The sequence below is a fragment of the Pollachius pollachius genome (genome assembly GCF_949987615.1).
Source record: "Pollachius pollachius genome assembly, chromosome: 13".
NCBI classification, from domain to species: domain Eukaryota; kingdom Metazoa; phylum Chordata; class Actinopteri; order Gadiformes; family Gadidae; genus Pollachius; species Pollachius pollachius.
The window spans coordinates 4,798,924-4,819,747 of NC_136946.1; the positions used below are offsets into that span (position 1 = coordinate 4,798,924).

At 50.0% G+C, this 20,824-nt stretch overlaps 2 protein-coding genes across 2 annotated transcripts; both read right to left on the reverse strand.

Moving 5' to 3' along the window:
* Positions 1-2,633: 2,633 nt before the first annotated feature.
* tfap2e (transcription factor AP-2 epsilon) lies at positions 2,634-11,812 on the reverse strand (the record flags this gene model as incomplete). The annotated part of the gene is made up of 7 exons (XM_079749935.1): positions 2,634-2,898; positions 3,580-3,718; positions 4,580-4,698; positions 5,542-5,773; positions 7,558-7,612; positions 10,052-10,498; positions 11,786-11,812. The coding sequence occupies 7 exons, from the start codon at positions 11,810-11,812 to the stop codon at positions 2,634-2,636; spliced, it is 1,284 nt and encodes a 427-aa protein (XP_079606061.1).
* A 2,047-nt stretch (positions 11,813-13,859) lies between these two features.
* Positions 13,860-20,359, reverse strand: ncdn (neurochondrin; the record flags this gene model as incomplete). Its single annotated transcript, XM_079749938.1, has 9 exons — positions 20,298-20,359; positions 19,802-20,053; positions 19,105-19,671; positions 18,285-18,747; positions 17,641-17,810; positions 16,901-17,139; positions 16,356-16,571; positions 15,418-15,560; positions 13,860-14,287 (listed from the first exon to the last, which is right to left on the reverse strand). Exons 2-9 carry the CDS (start codon positions 20,021-20,023, stop codon positions 13,860-13,862), a joined length of 2,448 nt encoding a protein of 815 aa, XP_079606064.1. The 5' UTR covers positions 20,024-20,053; positions 20,298-20,359.
* Positions 20,360-20,824: the final 465 nt, after the last annotated feature.

A 20,824-nucleotide genomic window follows, 5' to 3' on the forward strand; every position in this document is an offset into this window, starting at 1 on the left:
GAGAGAGATGGTTCATTCGAGCGAGGGACTGATCCTTGTCTGTGTGTACTGACAGTAATATGTGAGCTCTTATAGTCTCTCCCTAGTATGTGTGTGGGGGTGTTTGTGGCCCTGCGCCCCACCACAGACAGGTAATTAATAAACATTAAACAATCCTGTTCCTCCCAAACACCCCAGAATCTGACGGAACAGGCAGCATATGTTTGCCTAAGGGCACGGGCAGAGTGGCAGATCCAGGGAGGGGAGGGAGAGAGAGAGGGAGGGGAGAGAGAGAGTCCCGCTGAGTGGCAGAGAGAGGGAGGGAGGGAGAGAGAGAGGGAGGGGAGAGAGAGTCCCGCTGAGTGGCAGAGAGAGGGGGGAGGGCAAGGGGGAGGAGATAAATGAAAGGGGTGATGGGGAAGAGAGGGCGGAGGAGGAAGGGAAGAGTGAGGTGAGGCAGGTATAAAGGCAGAGGTGGGTGTGTCTGTTGGTGTGTCGTTTGTGAGTGTTTGTGTGAAAGGGGGTCTATAGGGTGAGAGAAGGTACATAAGGGGTGAAATCCCCCGAAGAGGTTTCACCCCTATTTGGAGCGATGTAATGATACTGTGTGTTACTGTGCCCTTATGTGTGCGTTAATGCATATGTGTTGCATGTTTCTCTATGTGTGTGTGTGTGTGTGTGTTTGTGAGCATGTTTTTGTGTATGTTTAGGTGTGTGTGACAGAGGAGTTAGTGTAACAGTGTAACTGTTCGATGACATATGGGCTGAGACCTCCCGTGTGTGCGTGCGTGTGTGTGTGTGTGTGTGTGTGTGTCGGATGTCACGCCAGTCTCCCCTGATCTCCCCCGTCAAATTGGGGGTTAGGGGTGTTGCCGCGGTTCCCCCCCCCCCCCTCCCACTGCAGCTGGTGACGACGTTGTCTCACCGGGGATGATGGCTCCTCCCCCCTCCTCCCCCCTCCCCCCTCCTCCCCCCTCCTGCCCCCTCCTGCCCCCCAGGATCCAGGCGTAAATGGGCCCTGCATTTTGAGTGGCCCCTTGGGGCACACACCCAGGCAGCGGTAATTGTTATTTTGTTTTAAGTGGGATCCTGATGCTCGCTCACGTGCGCGAGAGACATGGAGACTCAGAGAGAGAGAGAGAGAGAGAGAGCGGGAGGCATGGATACTTGGAGAGAGAGAGAGGGAGAGAGAGAGAGCGAGACATGAAGACTAAGAGAGACATGGAGAGAGAGAGAGAGAGAGAGAGAGAGGCATGGATACTTGGAGAGAGAGAGAGAGAATACGGAGCGAGCAAGAGAACTTATGAGGAAGAGTGTAAAGAGAGAGAGAGAGTTTACGAATTATGGAGAGAGAATGAGGAGAGCGAGAGGGAGAAAATGTACAGAGAAAGAAGGAGAGCAGAGGGAGAGAGAGATGTGCGCATGGAGAGAGAGTCAGAGGACTTTGGGAGAGAGGGAGAGACAGAGCAGATGTGGAGGGGAGATCAGTTGTAGTAACACACACACAAAGTGAGTGTGTAAGTAAGGGTAAGGTGTAGGGCAAGGTGTTGCCCTGACAGAGTTCCTTCGAGCAAAGCACAGAGCTGCTCCCAGCTGGTGTGACCTGAACTCCTGGTCAGAGCGTTTAGCTCACGGCAACACATCAGCTCACCCTGGTCCCTACAGAGGTGAACTTTAACCTTACTTTACTTAACCTGACCTCATTTGACTCAAACAACCACACGGAATCAATCAGCTCTTCATTCTTTAATAATATATTACATTTATGCCGTAATACAACAATAATAACATTAATAATAACAATAATTAACATACACAGACGGTACAAAATGATTTCTTTCTTTTCCTTTTAAGTTACCCACATGTATCCCTCCCCCAACCCCGGAATAAAGAATAAAATAACATCTTCTTTAGCTGCCTATGACTTTAAAACGCCAAGTAAAAATAAATTACAAAATCCCCTCTCAGTTCACCGTATACTGTTCATCCAGCGGGGGTCAGGTTGACTCTGAACAGGAGGGATAGGTTAGGAGTCAGGTTCATTCAGAACCTTGAAATCAAGAGATCTGGTTCAAGCACTTGGAATCAGGACTTCTAATTCAGGAGCCCAGAATCATGAGCTCGAATTCATGAACCCAGAATCATGTCTTCTGATTCAGGAACCCAGAATCATCAGTTCTAATTCAGGAACCCAGAGCCAAGAGAGTTCCAGAGTTCTGATTCAGGTACCGAAAAATCAGGAAGGAGAGAAAAGCCAGAATGATAATTTATTTGTCTCAGATATGGCTTCGTCAGACCGCGTACGCGGCAGGAAGCGTATGTCAGGGGGGGGGTGTTCTAAAACCAGGAAGTCTCTCAAAGTCATTCGGGCCAGCACACATAGAAAGGTCAATGTCTCCCGTGTGTTTCGAGCCATGGCGCGCTACACGATACAAAAACCAGATCACACCCCCACCTCCATCCCATCCTCCTCCTCCTCCTCCTCCGACCGCAGTGCATTGTGGGAGGTAAACATCTCACGTCCATGTGCTTTTTTTTTTTTTTTTACTCTTTTTCTTTTCTGCAGAGGAGGAGGAAAAAAACACATGTCCATCCTCGTCCCCCTCCTCGTCCTCCTCCTCTTCCTCCTGCCTGTCCTCCCCCTCCTCCTCCATCTATTTCCGGTGCTTGACCTCCTTGTCGCCGTGGTGACCCTTGCCCCCGCCCTCGCCCTTGTCCAGCACCTTGACGGCCTCCAGCAGGTAGCTCTGGAAGGCGGAGAGCGCGGCGCAGATGGCGGGCGTGCCGAAGCCGTGCGTGAGCAGGCTGAAGTGCGTGAGGCTGCCCTGCACGGAGGGCTCCAGGCAGGGCGTGGGCCGACTGCCCCCCAGCGGGGAGCGGTCCTGGGACATCAGGTCCATGAACTCCTTGCAGATCTCCCTGGAGGAGGAGGGAGAGAGGAGGGGAGGGGAGGATAGGGGTGAGAAGGGTGCTCGGATACGAGGGTGCAAGGGTGGCGGGACCCGTGGCCGAAGAGTTCTGGGTTCAGACCCCGAGTGTCCAAAGTCTACCTGTGGCTGTGCGTGGGATGGATGGGTCTATTGTGATCCCTCCGCCTCTTTCTGCATTGTCTCCCCCTGTGTGTTTGTGTCCCTCACTCTTGCTGTATCCCTCTCAGTATGCATGACAGACGGGCAGATAGACACGGTGTGTGTGTGTGTCTTTATTCTCCCTGTGTACCCGACTGTGGTAGGTATCGCAAAAATCCCACGGAACGACCTCAATGGCTTACACGTCTGCACATAGGATCAGAGAAGACGGACAGACGGATATACTTATAGATGAACGGGCAGGATATGGACGAGGGGACGGACGGACAGAGAAAGAGAGAGGGACAGATAGTAAGAGGGACAGACAGATGGGTAGAGAGACAGAAAGACAATCAGAGAGACAGAGGGACAGACAGACAGATGGATGAATGGACAGTCATTCAGACAGAGGGTCATACAGACAGATAATCAGACAGAAAGATGATGGACGGAGAGACAGTCACTCCGACAGACCGATGGATTCACAGTCAGTCAGTCAGACAGTGAGCTCTGGGGAGGCGGGGGTCCTCACTTGGTGGCCAGCAGCATGCTGCGGCGGGTGGGCAGCTGGTCGGGGTCGCTGCGCCGCACCAGGAACTCTGCGGTCGCCCGCGCAGGGAACTCCGTCTCACACACGTAGCCGAAATCCCGCGCCAGGTGGACGGCCTCGCCTGGAGGCCGGAGAGACCAGAGAGCGATTACAATCACAATCGGGGCCTTTAGCAGACGCTTTTTGTCCAAAGCGACTTCCATCGGTTCACACACACGTTGACACACCGACGGCGGAGTCAACCACGCGAGGCGACAGCCGGCTCGTCGGGAGCAGTCAGGGTGAGGCGTCTCGCTCAGGGACACATCAACACTCTGGGGATCGAACTAGCAACCTGTCGGTTACAAGACAGCTGCTCCACCTCCTGAGCTAAGCCTGAGCTAAGTGTGTGTGTGGGAGTGCATGTGTGTGTGTATCTGGTGCGAGGAGTCTTAGCATATTGCTACGAGAGCATGTGCATCTAGAGGTCAGGATATATACAGGTCACTGAGCGGGAGTCTGCGTGTGTGTGTGCGTGTGTTTCCAATTGTTCATGCGTGTGTGCATGTGTGCCTGAGTGGGCATATTATATGTGTGTGTGTGTGTGTGTGTGGTATGAGTGAGAGCACAAAATCACGCATGCGAGTGTGCAAATTGTGTGTATATTTGTTTCTGTGTGTGCATATGCCTATATGTATGTGTGTATATATGTGTGTGTATATGTGTGCATGTGTATGTAAGTACGTATGTATGTGCGAGCTTGTGTCCGTGTGTATCTGCAAGTGTATGTGTGTATGTGTGTAGGTGTGTGTGTATCTGTATGTATGTGTATACATATATACCGGCATATATAAATGGGTATGTGCATGTGTGTGTGTGTATATGTGTGCGTGCGTGTGTCTGTGTGTGTATGTGTGTGTGTGTGTATCTGTGCGTGCATGTGTGTGTGTGTGTGTGTGTGTGTGTGTGTGTGTGTGTGCGTGTGTGTGTGTGTGTGTCGTACCCTCCACCAGGGACGTGAGCAGCGTGACGTTGGCCGCCTTGCGTCGGCCTGCAGGCAGGTTGAGGCCGATCTTCTCCAGACGCTCCCGCAGACAGCGGCCCCCGTTCTTGGACTTGGCCCTGGGGGGACACAGCAGGGTTAGGGGGGGGGTGGGTGTGTGTGTGTGTGTGTGTGTGTGTGTGTGTGTGTGTGTGTGCGTGCTGGTGTGTGCTTTTATCTGTGTGTGTGTGTGTGTGTGTGTGTGTGTGTGCGCGAGTGTGTATGTGTGTGTGTGTGTACGTGATGAGATTGGGAATTTAGAGTGTCCCCATGTGATCATGTGATCTCCCCCAGGCTCCGTCTTTGCCTTGTGACCGAGTCACATGACCGTGTGCTCGGTCATGTGACTCGGCCTCCACCACCACATCACTACAGACCTGCTCGAGGTTCTGGTCCAACATGGAGGATCTAGTCTGGTTTGAAATTACGGTTAGAATCTGGTCTAACTTTAAATTACAATTAGCTTTAACATGATCCGGTTTGAAATTAAGGTTATAATCTTCTTTGAGATGGAGGTTCTAATCTGGTTCAACATGGAGTTTAGAATCTGGTTTAGCATGGAGGATATAATCTGGTTTAACATGGAGGATACAATCTGGTTCAACATGGAGTTTAGAATCTGGTTTAACATGGAGGATATAATCTGGTTTAACATGGAGGATACAATCTGGTTTAACATGGAGGATACAATCTGGTTTAACATGGAGGACATAATCTGGTTTAACATGGAGGTTATGATCTGGTTTAGACTGGAATTAGTGTGGAGATGATATTCTTGTTCAGGCATCATACACAAGTATGTCTACACCCTGCGGACATTGGGAATCAAACCCAGTACCCCCCCCCCCCCCACACACACACACACACACACACACACACACACACACACCCACCCCCCACCCACTCCCTGGCCACGGACTGACCTGCGCAGGACTCCGCCCAGCAGGGAGGCGTTGAGGCACTCTGGTGGCGACAGCCGGCGCTGCACCTCGCCCACGGTCACCTTGTACTTGGAGGTGGAGCTGAGCAGAGAGAGGCGGCCGGGCACCGAGCAGAAGACCTCCGCTGGGTTGGACACGCAGCCCATCCCCAGACCCTCCTTAGAGAGGGACAGGGCCGAGAGGGAGGAGCCGTTCAGCTTGGAGGGGATGGGGACTGGGGGAGGGGGAGGGGGGGGAGAGAGAGGGGGGGGAGAGGGGGGGGGGGGAGAGGGAGGAGAGGGGTGAGGGAGAGGAGGGAGGGAGGAGAGGAGGGAGGAAAGAGCAGAGTTTTAAAATAACTTTTCAAACTTCATGGCCACAAAGTTTGAGACCAGATCAAATGTATAATTTGACACAGTGTGTGTGTGTGTGTGTGTGTGTGTGTGTGTGTGTGTGTGTGTGTGTGTGTGTGTGTTTGTGTGTTTGTGGATACGGTAGAATAACGAATTTACAGAAACAAGAATAACATTGAGCAGGACCTAATTGTTTATAATTACTATAGAGAGTCTAAACGAGGCGCTACGTGTTTGACTTTTTAATCCATAGGCCCATTCGCTGTTGTTTACCCTGAGTTGATGAACATGATCAAATTCATGCTTGTTGATCATGTTCTTTAAACAGCAGCTGGTTTCGCTTTGGTGTATCACAGGTTTTTCTTTTTACATGTACGTTTATCCCTCACACCTATTACGAATTCAATTCGCACCCGCTTATCTCCGCTCGTCTGCGGTGACTCTGACTCTGATTTGGATAATGTTGCGTTTCTTCGAAATCACTCCGTTTACGCTTTGAGTTCAGATCTCTTCTGTCGCATTTGTGTACGGTAAAGCTTGCGAAACAGACTTAAATCCGTAACATAATCAAACGTGGACAGCAACACCTGCCTCCACTCTGAGAAACAGTGAATAGGATGTGGGACTGTGCTTTGAATCGGGCATCGATCTCCTGTCAGCCTGTAAGAGGAGCGAGGCGTTGTGTTGTATGGGCTCGGCGCCCACTGAGCGGGTGAACCACGCGTCACATACACTGCAACACCACAACACTGAGATCTGCATCTGAATCGGTTTTGGCTGAAAAGGGATCAAGTCCCTTTTGTTTCGATTTCTTTTTTTTGTTGGCAATTGTGCTTTGTATTAACTCTGAACTTCTTGGCCCTTTATTCTCTCTCTCTCTCTCTCTCTCTCTCTCTCTCTCTCTCTCTCTCTCTCTCTCTCTCTCACACACACACACACGCACGCACGCGCGTGCACACACACGCACACACACATACACTCACACTAACTTTCTTGAAAACATTAACATTATGTACGTTAACTTTGATATTTATTCATGGCCTATAGGTCTAATTAACACGGAGATGGCAAAGATCCTGACATTTATCAACTATATAATATTTAATATGTAGGTTTAATATGTAATATTATTTGATTTGATTTATTGTAATAATTATAGAAAGATAACTATGTGCCCATAGATCAACGAGGAAGCGTTGGATTCCGTTAAACGAGGCCTTCACAGTAAAGGCCCCTCAGTTAACCAGCGAGTCTTAACAGAAACACATTAGATCGGCCAATATTACAGTGATCATATTCCGCTAAATTTCGGGCCAATATACCACCCTTTATCAGGGTGACTCTCTCTCTCTCTCTCTCTCTCTCTCTCTCTCTCTCTCGCAATCTCTCCCCCCCCCCTCTCCCTCTCTCTCATATGACCGTGAACAGTTCATTAAAATGTGTGCCTTTAGGGTAAAGTCTGAAGCCGGGTATTAGAAGACTTTCTGACTTCAAATGAAATAGCAAAACAGAATTATTTATAGTGTGCGTGCGCGCGTGTGTGTGAGTGTGCGTGTTTGAGTGTGCGCGCGCGCGTGTGCTTTTTTGTGTGTGTGTATGTGTGTGCGCGCGCGTGATTGCGTGTGCTCTCTCCCAGGTAGGCCTGCTGAACACGTGACTGCCTTACCTTTTTTAATGACAGAGTGGTCGAGGATGCCGAGGGCAGACGCTTCCTCCATCCCCTGTAACGGACAGACAGGCAGACGGTCAGCCAGGCAGACAGACAGGCATAGGTAAAGGCAGACAGAGGGACAGACAGACAGAGAGACGGACAGACAGGCAGACAGACAGAGGGACATACAGAGGTACAGACAGACAGACAGACAGAGAGACAGAGAGACAGACAGACAGACAGACAGACAGACAGACAGACAGACAGACAGACAGACAGAGGGACAGACAGAGGTACAGACAGACAGACAGAGACAGACAGAGAGACAGAGAGACAGACATACAGACAGAGAGACAGACAGGCAGACAGAGAGACAGACATACAGGCAGACAGACAGAGGTACAGACAGACAGACAGACAGACAGACAGAAAGGGGGACCGACAGGGGGACCAACAGGGGGACAGGCAGACAGACAGGCAGACAGGCAGACATACAGGCAGACAGAGGCACACTGGTCAGCCATATTCAGCCTGCCCTTACAGTGAAAGCACACATTGTATACAGCGGTACGACGCAGGGGGCTTTATTTAGAACTGAGATGGGAGATAACGAATATAGAAAAAAATGCCCATTAGTGTTGCAGTTTATTTTAGTTTTTGCTTGACTCAATTGATATCTCCTAATTGTATTATTTCAGATATCCATTCTGACTATTGGATATCTATATTGGACTATTTATTTAGTATTTGTAATGTGTATATGTATTCATATAATGTGTTCAACAATTCGTTAAACAATGTGTAGGGTTAGGCGAAGTATCATATTTTTTCCTCAAATTCGATGATTATGTGCATTCTATCATTAATTAAGTCGTTAAGTGGAGATAGACCATAATTGATTGGCCCAAGCGGTAGGCTCTAATTGAGCATAACTCTAATAAATTATAAATCATGATTCTAATTTATGCTAAATAATGATTTAACAAATATGTAGAATAAATGTCTGTCATGACAGATTGGCTAATACAACAGTTTAAAATCCGTATGCTGGGAAAAGTTTAATTTTCTATTAAAAACTAAATGTAGGGATGAACTTCCCTTAAGTTCAATGTTTTATTGTTGTAAAATCGTAAATTACTTTAACGAATGTATTGTATTAAGCTGAAGGCACAATCCGTTACCTAGGCTGGCATATAGCCATGTTAATAAAATTGTTCCAACATATATCAAGGTTCCACCAATAAAGGCCGGATCCTCAACCTTAAACCAACAACAATTCAACATTGCAAATGTTTCTTTGCCATTGCCTCTTACCATCTTTTTAAGTTCCCATATTATAACTAAACCTTCATATACCTTGATATTTATCTTGGTATCTTTTATCTTTATCTTTTAGCACTATATGTCGGGCCTTATTTTATTACTATTTATTTATTCTGAACGAAATCCCCGTCAAAGTAACAAATTAATTCCGTCAAGCATGAATATTAAAGTTTCCGTCATGTTTGAGGCTTTTATTGTGCCAACACTGTTGCATTGGACCAAACTGTCTATGTCTGTGTCTCTCTCCTCTTCGCTATTGTTTACCATTCATACGCCGCTTCAAACAGGCCGATTTAACCCGTTAATCAAACCAAAGGCCGTGTCAGCAGAGAGCGTTTAGCAGACACACGGCCCCGCGCGCTGACTCCTGCCTGCCGCTTTCTTCCGCTTAATGACCGCAGCAATCAATTGGACGCGGAGGATTTGCTGCAGCGCAGCGCGGCGCAGCGGCGCAGGATGCCGCAAACAAACAAACAGGCGTCTGCGGTCTGCAGTCTGCACCTGCCGCTCAATGAGACCGCTCAATAAGACACACACACGCTAAGACTTTTTCTTTTCAACCCAATGTGCGGTGGCTACAAAATAAAAGCCCCCAGTGACATGCGAGTAAAGCGCATTGTCTCACGGCGTCAATGGGGTTAGAGCGGATAAACGGTGCGCGCGTGGGGCGACCGCAGTGAGAATAAACACACCGCAGAGATGGAGAGGAGGAGGGATGGGAATCAGACCTTATGGGATAAGGAGGCCGGGTTGAACTTGAGAACCCATTTGTAATTCCGTTGTTTTCGTTGGGCTATTATATGGACACAAATGCAGGCTATTAGGTCAGCTTTTGCAAGTGCAAATGTAGGTTTTCTTTGTATAAAATTGTCCGATTTGATTATCAGATGGTTTAACCCCGCGTTTGTTTGTTTTTTCCCAACATTAAAACGAGGCCTTGATTTAATTATCCACCGTAACGGAGGAACGAAATCTACTCAATCATCGATCCGAGCCTTTCAGAAGCAAACAGCGGCAGCATGAACAACCAAACCGCGGCAGTGATTTCCAAGAAAGGTCCCTCTCTCCTTGCAGGCCTGCATTTTACGCACATTTACGTCAAGACCCAGAACCCTTCAAAACCACAACGACACGACACAACTGTGAATCAACGGTTTAAAAAGGTGGTCCCTACCCACAAGCCCACCTGGATGTCTTCTATGCTGTGGTGTCCTATGTGCATCCCGAGGGGGCCCTCCCCCAGCGCCGCGGCCCCTTCCCCGAGGCCGTGCAGGAGCCTCGGCACTCCCGGGTAATCCCTGCGGGGATCGAGGCTCAGCGCCCGGTGGGACTGCGACAGGAGAGCCCCCTCCTCGGAGCGGGACCGCTGCGAGTGCCACGCGGCCTGCTGGTGTTGGTGGATGGAGTTGATGGACGGGTAGGGGTCGGATAGGTGCGAGTAGGCCGACTCCTGGCCCTGGGACGCGTAGGAGAGGGAGGACTGCGGGTACGGAGGGGGAAAGTAGGGCGGCTGGAAGTCGGAGGCCGGGGTGTGGCAGAGCGGCGGGGCTGAGGCGTAGGCCGCCTGGTTGAGCGAGGAGAGCTGCGAGAGGCGGCCGCTGGGCGAGGAGCCGGTCAGGCCGTCCGCGCGGTCCTGGGGGGTCAAGGAGAGAGTGGGAGTTAGGTCACTGACTAATACTGAATGAAAGATGATCTTAAAATAGACGACTGTTTTTTTAATAAGTGACGCTCTGATTATTTGAAGGCTGTCCGATAAAGTACGTGAAATTCAACAACGTGAAATGCGTGCGTAAAATTCAACAACGAATGTAAAATAAAATATAAACTAAAAACATTGAGGTCGGGTCTACAAGGGTACAACTTTATGGAAAGATTGGATTTATTCGTTATTAGACTATAATTCCTATTCTTGTTTATCATGGGCCCAATGATTCCCAGAGGTTTCAGATCCCATTCATCACAACCAGCCTCTTCTCGCGGAGAGAGAGACAGCCTCCACGGGGGGCTGGGATGATGCGCACGGGCACGGAGCGCCTCTGGCACCGCACGGTGTCACGAAGGTCACCAGCACGTGAACAGGTACTACTCTCCTGCACAACGCGAAACCTCGCGATAGCCCCGGGACGAGAATACACAACTCTGAATGATGCGTCGGGCGCTCCAGAAAGACCAGTAAAAACAATCAATCAATAGAAATTACCCCCTTATTAACCACAATGTATATTAAACACAATATTAGTATATTAATAAGTGAGTTAACGAGATGTCATGCCTACAGACGCAGTGTAAATTAATAGGAAATACCAAGTCGGTAATGTCTTTTAATTTAATTTAAAAGCATCAGAAAATATATAACCTACTGTCCTACATTTCTTTAATTCTGTGCTCGACGAATTTCGATTTTTCTCCCCACGATATGGGTCACCCAGATCGATGGCAGTGGTAGTGAGCGATGTCCATTATAAATCTAGTTCACACCTCGCCGCAGATTCAGAAGAAATGCATAAAATACAACTTAAGAATGTACTTTTTTTTTTAAAACAACACAGATGATTGCGCAAAACTATTTAATATTTTTTTCCCGGTAGTTTGGACATGGTGTGACAGCCTCAGCTCCGAGGGAAACTGACTTTAGTTGATGCATGGTGCGCCGTGTAATCATCCCTGTTAAAACGTCACAATACTTGAAACGCTTCTCTCCGCGCTTGAGAACTATTCCCGACGACACTTTGACGGCCAGCCTCGCGCTCTTGCTGTGACATTTGTTTCGTATTCTCTTGTGATCTCACCGGACAGGCGACAGCCCGCGCGCGCCGCGAACTCAGAGCACTCAGTCGTTTTCTAATGAACAGCAGATGAAAGACCTAATATGGGCCTTCGTTTGAACAACAGTAAATAACAGATAGGTCAGGGAACTCACCATGGCCGAATAGGTGTGAACTAACATCTGGTCAGATTCTGGAGACCCCCCCTCCCCTCAAAATAAAATAGAAAATCAAGAGCGCGCGAGGCTGCTGACGATGTCTTAGGGATGACACCACATTCACCGCCAAGTTATAATCCAGGCGATTTATTAACGTCTGAGGTGAAGATCCAGGAAAATAAAAAGAATAAACGGTAGCTTTTCTTCCGCAGGATAAACTGTCTCTCTGCCGAGTTTTGTATTTTTTCTGAATGAGCGTGTGAATGGTGTTCTGCGCGTGCTGTCTGGTGTCCCTGGCCGTCTCCACGAGCGCTCTACTTATAGGCGTCGCGCGCGCTGAGGCGCACGGGGGGTGAGGGGGAGGGAGGGAGGGAGGGAGGGAGGGGTCGAGGGGGGTCCCACTCCGCTTAAAGAGATACTTGTCTTTCATGAAACCTTAATACACACTTATCCACTTATTCACTCCGCCAAACGCAGGCCTACTGCGATTCATTTCAATTAATTCTTTCTTCCATTCCTCGTGCGTCAAAACACATGATAAATAATAAACTGCTGGATTATAATTCAGGTCTCAGCATTCCGCATAACAATTAATACAGTCAGCTTAAAAGTATTTATCCAAAAGGTTCAGGCTAGTATAAAAACGTTAGCAGGCTTTACGCATCCACAAACAGACAAAAAACGGTTTTCCAGTTTGACCATATACATTGAACCCAGTCTTTCTCACTCAGTCATAAACAGCAACGGAACAAAAACACGTTAATACGGTCGCATGTCGCCTACCTGAGCTCCATACAGCTCGTTCTTGGAGCGAGACTTCCAGAGCATCGCGAGGCCGTCGGTGTGCGTCGCGCGGGTCTGCGGGGAGTCCTGCTGCTGCGGCTGGGGAGCTCGAGAGGGATGGGAGGCGGTGGAAGGTGGAGAGCGGAGTGAGTTAGTTGGAGAAGAGACTCTGGAGTTGTATGGATGAGTCACAAAGAGAAAGGGAGGGGGGAGGAGAGGCTGGGAGGTGAAGGAGTCGAGAGGGGGAGAGAGAGAGGGTGCAAACTTTGGGACGGAACAATGCCACGGCACCCGGCCGCATTGTCCGCTCATTTTCACGGTTTAGACACGGGATTAAAACGGCGACAGTGGGGTGTATTACATTGCGTGTATGTTTTTATTAGTACGTCAAGTTATGAATCACATACACTGTGTTAATTACTGTCAATGCTGACTTAAATCGCACCTCTTAATTATCTAAATAAAAGCGCACTTTTTGCGTTATTTCTTGAAATAGTCCTGATGTAGGCTACTGGCGGCCACTTAGCCGTATTAGCATTTATCAGAAGTTTCCTTATTGTTTTGGCAATAATTAAGAGACATAGCTCCAAAATAGATCAAATTAACGTTTTTTATTAGAATAAGACACTAGGAAATGGCACATATCTGTTCCATCGGGACCGTCCTGACGACCACTCTCCTTGCATAGCGACGCATCTCAATATAGAAGCCAGCACGCCATCTTGTGGTCACTCACAGTATGACCGGTGGGGAACCGCGTTTACCTTCATGACCAAAGCGGACCATTGATCCTCAGTTCTCCCCGATTGTTCAATTTTAATGAAACAAAACGAAACAGAATTTTATTACCAAAATAGCTCTTTATTAAACATATCTTTGAACATTTCCATAGCGTACAACGGAAAACACATCAGTGTTCTCCTGCCTGAATGCATTCCGAGCGTGACTTATACATGCTTTATTATCACTTTATTAGTCTATATATTAGACCAACGTGTAACCCTTGGGCTCCATCTGTGAGAGTGCTTGACCTTCTTCATTTTATCATACAATAAGAGCCTTAGCTACGGGAGGGAATATACTTCTGCTACAAGTTGCGAGTTAAAACGTTCTCCGTCAGGCCACGCCTTCTTTCTATGTGGCCAGCCCTCCAACCCCCCCCCAAGTCAGGCCACGCCTTCTTTTCTGACCCTCCATCAAACCCCACTGCCTTACCTCCCCCCCACCTTCTCACTGGACCCCCAGTGTCTCACTGGACCCCCAGTGTCTCACTTGACCGCCCAGCGTCTCACTTGACCCCCACCGTCTTCCTGAGGGCCCCCATGCCCCCAAGGGCCCCCTCGGCCCGCCCCGCCCTCATGCGGCCCCCGATCTCCTGCCGGCAGGCGGGGCACCTCTCGGCCAGCGCGCACAGGGCCTCCTCCAGGGCCTCCTGCGTCTGCTGGTCGGGCAGCCGGGCCCCCGTCTCCAGGAGGGCCAGGGTGCCGGCCAGCCAGCCCTCCTCCCGCACCAGGGCCGAGAGCCAGGGCTGGGCCCGCACGCAGCCGCCCAGGGCCTGCAGCCCCAGCCTCCACAGCTCCTGGGCCTCGCCCCACCACGCCTCCCAGGCAGAGCTCACCGCCACGGGGCCGGGCCGCTGGCCGGGCCCCACCAGGGCCCCGCGGAGGAAGCGCAGCGCCGCCGAGAAGAACCGCCGCGGGCCTGACTCGGCCGGACCTGGGGGGGGACATGACCGGGAAAGGGGGAGGAGTTAGGATCGTCATGGAGATGGATGGGGGGGGGAGGAGGAGCGAGGATCGTCAAGGAGACGGATGGGGGGGAATAGGAGGAGTTAGGATCGTCATGGAGACGGATGGGGGGGGGGAGGAGGAGCGAGGATCGTCATGGAGACGGATGGGGGGGAGGGGAGGAGGAGTGAGGATCGTCATGGAGACAGATGGGGGGAGAGGAGGAGGAGTGAGGATCGTCATGGAGACGGATGGGGGGAGAGGAGGAGGAGTGAGGATCGTCATGGAGACGGATGGGGGGAGAGGAGGAGGAGCGAGGATCGTCATGGAGACGGATGGGGGGAGAGGAGGAGGAGTGAGGATCGTCATGGAGACGGATGGGGGGGAGAGGAGGAGGAGTGAGGATCGTCATGGAGACGGATGGGGGGGAGAGGAGGAGGAGCGAGGATCGTCATGGAGACGGATGGGGGGAGAGGAGGAGGAGTGAGGATCGTCATGGAGACGGATGGGGGGGAGAGGAGGAGGAGTGAGGATCGTCATGGAGACGGATGGGGGGGAGAGGAGGAGGAGTGAGGATCGTCATGGAGACGGATGGGGGGGAGAGGAGGAGGAGTGAGGATCGTCATGGAGACGGATGGGGGGAAGGGGAGGAGGAGCGAGGATCGTCATGGAGACGGATGGGGGGAGAGGAGGAGGAGTGAGGATCGTCATGGAGACGGATGGGGGGAGAGGAGGAGGAGTGAGGATCGTCATGGAGATAGACGGGTGGTTATGGATCATAATCTGGCCCCTAAAAGCACAGACTACTTTGACACTGTAACGGTGAACAACCTTTAAAATGCTTGTTATTATGAAAGAAATCGCATGTTAACTTAATGGTGGGTCAACTCCTAGCTGTTAGGTTGTGGGTTCGATTCCCCAACGTCCCCAGCCAACCTTTAGGCCTTAAGCAAGGAGCCCAACTGTTTCTGAACATCCTGAATCTTGTTTTAATGTAATTCACATAAATGTACTAAAAATGACTTAACAGTAGATATTACCAGAATAACAGTGGCTTTGCATAACTATTTGACAGAATGTCAGGAAGTCCTGACATTCAGGAAACACTGGGTAGGTCACCTGACGTCGCTGGCATCAGCCGGCCAATCATGAGGCCCAGAGTGCAGAAGTTGGCAGCAAGGACGAGGAGGGCGGGCTTGTGGACCAGAACAGGAAGTGCTTCGCTGAGGAGAGACTCCAGGTTCCTAAAGCACGGGTCATTCCTAAACAAAACAAGAAAAAAAACTAATTAGTGTCTATGTCACTCAACTGTAAGAGAGCTGGTTCAATTATAATAATGTTATTGGCTCGCTCGAATAGGAACTGGTCATATAAACACCGTTGTTTGATTAATATCGGTCTGTTCCTGTAACACCATGCGAATAGGACATCGTCTACCCCTGATAACGGTCCTGTAAACGCAGTAATCAATATGTGAATGCCTTACTTAATGAATTAATCAAATTCTTCAGGCTTAATCCAAAGAAGCTGTGCAAGTAAATTTACTGGCGGATTGGCTTGTGGATGATGTTTTATAAGAAGGCTTTGTTGTACAGCACAATTCAAACACCAAGGCCATTCAAAGTGTTAGACATTAGCAGGAATCAAATTGTGAAAGCTTTTAAAAAAAAGATATTCAATAAAATAAATAATTTAGGAGAAATGTAGAATAAAAGTGTAGGAAGGCAAATAAATATGAATATCCACCAGGCACTGTAGACGTACATGTGTACATGTTAAGCGATGTGTGTGTCTACACAAAAAAGCCTTTTGCTAATTTCCCTTTTACTGTTGTATTATGTGTTATATGTTTTAACAACCCCTTTTATTTTATTTTTTTCTCTCTCTTAAACTCTGTAGCACTTTGAGATTTCTGAATGTAAAGTGCTCTACAAATGAAAGATATTATTATAATCATTATCATTTATTATTACACAACGTGTGCTGCTAATCGAGCTGCGCTAGGCCGCTACTCCGTCCGGTAGTGTTGGTGCCTCAGCGGTTAAGGCGGTGCTTACCTGACGCTGTCGGGCTCCGTGACGGTGAAGTTGAGCAGGGCGGAGCACGCCGTCTCCAGCCCGGGGTCACGGGGGGTCGTGACCCCTGCCCGCCCCTTCAGACGGGCCCACCCCCGCGACACGAACTCCACCAGCAGGGCCGGGGCGTCCAGGGAGAGGAGCACCTTCCGGGGCCCCTCCTCCGCCGAGAGGTGGCACAGGGCCGGCAGGAGGTACCTGGGGGGCGGGCGGGAGGAAGACAAGTGTGAAGGCTAATGCGTTGCGAAATGCGAGAGCTTGTGGAATTGATGAGAGTACGCGAAGGAGTGCTTCGTCTTCTCATTGGTTCTTCTCCCCCCCGCACACACACACTCTGCTCTCTCACTGGCACAAGTGTAGGCTTTGCAACACATTGATCAAAAGTCAAGGCGTGCAGAGTCATCATTTTTTCTTTTTTGCGGGGCGAGCATATTTGTGAAGTTGCGTTGATCAATCTACACATTTTTCCATTACACCCTAGTTCTGCTGTGGACCACTTTCTTCCATTGGCTTCATCCCTCTTTTACCTCAGAACTTGACTGCCCGACCAGGCCCCGCCCTCTTCACCGATGGACATCTCAGACATCCAATGGGAGAGGCTCTGGTCGGGGCCCTCCCCCATCAGGTGGGCCCTGGCGTAGCCAATCAGGAATGGCAGGAGGGCGGTCACCTCCTCCTTCAGACAGGCCGTCTCCTCCGCCAGCCAGGCGCACAGAGAGCGGAACGGGGCAAACACAAACGGGTCGCCATAGCGACTGGGGTCCACCTTGGAGGGAGGGGGGGGGGAGGGGGAGAGAGTTGAGAAGTGGGACTGAAGAACAAACTAGTTGTGCAGCATCTTATCCTAGCTATCTCTGTTGTATATGGGGAATGGGTTAACCGAACAATTGCTTATCCTTGAAACTTGGTTCTGTGATCATCCTTACTGTACCGATAGCGATTTATTGTTGTTTCACCGTCTTCTGACAAATGTTATTCTTGTGAGTCGCTGTAGAGTAAATGTTGATGCCCAGGGTGCCTGTACACATCCTAGAGCCAGATGCCTAGCCCTACCTGTACCTAAACCACACATAACTAAAGCTATATATACACTGCAAGTCGCTTGGTATACAAGCGTCGGTTCAATTACTAGATAGCAGTAGCTCTAGTTAAGAGATGCACAGAATTTAAAACATTTCCCGCATATCTCATGCAAAAGTCTAAACAGATAATTTGGCCCCGGTACCGACACAAACTAACTCATTCACTTCTACAGTTTTCCCTGTACCTGTGACAGGTGGTATATCACAGCAGCGAAGGCCTCCTGCAGCACCAGCAGGACCTGCCGGCTCTGCTGCAGGCTGATCCCAGTGATGGCAGGCTGTGGTGGGGCCTCACTCTGGGCGACTGCCTGGCTGCAGGCCTGCTCCATGGCGGCCTCCATGATGCGATAGCAGCCTAGGAGCATTTTCAGTTAGGACTGTTCTAAAACCACAGATTGTGCAAAAAAGGATCGGATACATTTTTCTGTATTTATTGTGAACAGTAGGATACATGTGTCACAAAAAAAAGAGTGTTTAAAGTAACGTAGCATGCAATATTGTACATTTATATGAGATCCAGTGTACTGTACACAAGGCTGTGTGCACAAACCTATAATACTATAAACACCTGTAACACTAGATTATACATACCAGTAACACTAAGTAGTCAGTCAGTGAGTCAGTGAGTACTGACTTTTATAAGTGCTTTAACTACTACAAATCAATCACACCTTTAACACTACATTACACACAGCTGTAACAATACTTTATACATACTAGTAACACTCACAAGTACCAGTACAAGTATTCCGTCGGTGAGTCACTGACTTCTATAAGTTCTATAATTACTACAAAGACCAACCCAACCTGCATTAACCGTCCAACCCACCTGCGAGGGTGTGCTGCAGCTCGGCGCCGAGCTCTGTCCCGGGCGGCTCCTCCAGGCCCATCCTCACCTCCACACAGGCCCGGTTCACCAGCAGGCAGCAGAACTTGGGCGGCCCCGCCGGCTCCCAGCCGCCCAGGTCCAGCAGACAGGCACTGAGCACCAGGACGGGGCCGATCTGCGCGGGCGTGAGCCTGGCCTGCATCATGGGCCTCAGCTCCTCCCACAGCGCCGACACCACCTCCTTCAGCGCCGCGCTCTCCGTCGCCACCCCTGGCGGAGGCAGGAACTGCATCAGCCGGGAGCATTGGTCCAGCCGGGCCTGGCCCTCTGCCCGGCGGAAGTGGGTGGAGACGCGGGCCAGCAGGGTGAGGAGCAGCTCCGGGTGTTTCCGCCACACCTTCTCCCGGGACCGGCCGGACAGCAGGCAGCCAAGCAATGGGAGCCCCTTCTCCTGGCTCAACACCTGGTCACAGAGGGGTGGGTGGAGGGCTTTAAGGTTAAGCTTACAGCACCAAGCACAAAGGCAATTCAGAGGGCTGGACACGGGCAGAAATCACATTTTCAGGTTGAATCGCCTAAAAGGCATTTAAATTGAGTCGATAAGAACAATCATTTCAAAGGAATGTAACATAAAAGTGTAAGAAGGGTTAATGAATATGAACAAAATGTCAGACAGTGCAGGCATGCATTTACTAAGTTAGTTATTAGTTGCCACTAATTCCGCTACGTTTGGGGTGTTTGAACTGATACATTTAACCAGAAAGATGGAATATTTCCAGATCCAATTCCCGACGGTAGTGTACTCAGCCTGGAGGTCTACCTGGTCGTGCTGGATGGCTCTGCACAGGGTGGGCACCGCCCCCCGGCTCAACAGCTGCTCGGGACCCGTCTCCAACGAGCACACCGCCTCCAGGATCTGGTAGCAGTCCGCAGCCATGGCCGGGTCCAGTCTGGGAGTGGAGTCTGGGGCCTCTTGGGCATTTTCCCCACCGCCGCCAACATCATCATCACCACCACCGCCGCCGCCACCACCACCACCACCACCACCACCACCACCACCACCACCAGGACCAGAGCGTGGTTCTGCTGTGGGGTTCTGCCCGGGGGTCTCCTGGGTCAGTGAGGGTCCGTCTGCCAGCAGCCCCAGCAGGAGCGGGACGGTGGACAGCAGGTGGGGGTGCGAGGCCATATCGGGGTCCGTGCTCAGCGCGGCGAGCAGGGCCGTGCCCAGGGAGAGGAGCTCCTCGGGGGGCAAGCTGGCCGTGGCGGAGTCGCTCCCCCGGACCGCCGTGACGAGAAGCCGGGCCGGGAGGTTCAGACCGACCGCCTCGAAGATGCGTCTCAGGGTGGGTTGGTCGAGCTGGCTGGCGGGGCATATGCGCGTGATCTGAGAAAAACGGTCATAACACTTGAGTAAATTGTACCGTTGTATCCGACAACGGGAGATAAGGATACATGGGAATAAGAATGCGTCAGTGACACTTGTATAAACAACCCGTTCTTTTCAGGGTCCCTACCAGGAGCAGCGCCGCCAGCGTGTGGCTGTCGTTCCTCGCATGCGTAAGAGCGTGGAGACATCTCTCCAACACTTCTCTCTGGGAAGGAGTCAGGCCTTCCCCTGCTTCCGTGATCGGCTCTACTCTTTCTCCTCCCTCCTCCTCATCCTCAGCTAGGGCAGGATCATGGGCGTTAGGTTCATCCAACGTGCTCAGAACAGCAACTTCGGTAACTTGGGCCATCTTGACGTAGGATCCAACGTTACTGAGGTCCTAAAAAGAACAACATGAAGGAGATCGTACGAATGAGAAACGGGAACAACGAATAGAAACCAAATACATCATCCGAAACAACGCATGTGATCACATCTGGTTAAAGCGCCAAAGCTAATTTCACTATGCTAGGCTACAAGAGGAAAACCTATTTACACACCTTAACTCTAACCAACTGAAATTTTATATTATAAGAACAACTTGCCAGAGCTCAATAAAGTAAAGATAGATAAAATAAAACTACCTCGATGCATCAGTCCCACACTACAACAACGTGAGCATTTTGCGGAAGAGAGCTGTCAAAACAAAGCTGCGCCCAACCAATCACATCGCTCCGAATGTACCTACCAGCCAATCACTGCGTGTTTCACTGCGCCGTAGCGGGAAGCCATTTTGGTGCCTGTTTTTAAACGTCAGTAAAAGACGTGATGTGGACTACAATTAAAGATAGTAACGTTCCCCCCTTGTCAAATATCACCCGAATAGATACGGTGATAGAATAAAAATAAACAAAGCGAATCATCCAATGTGGATGTTTCACATTAAATCCCAAGGTTAGCATTGTGGACAATAGGAGGCGCTAGAGAAAACTAAGGTACAATTTTCACAGTCGACGCTAGGTATCGCTAGAGAGTACTTTTTAAAATAATATCCCACATTTTACTTTTTAGATATTAAGTACAGTGTAATATCTGATATATGTATATATATTTTGTATTCAACGTTTTATATTTTGACTTCTTTATTGTTTAACCGCTTTGGCAATGTAAA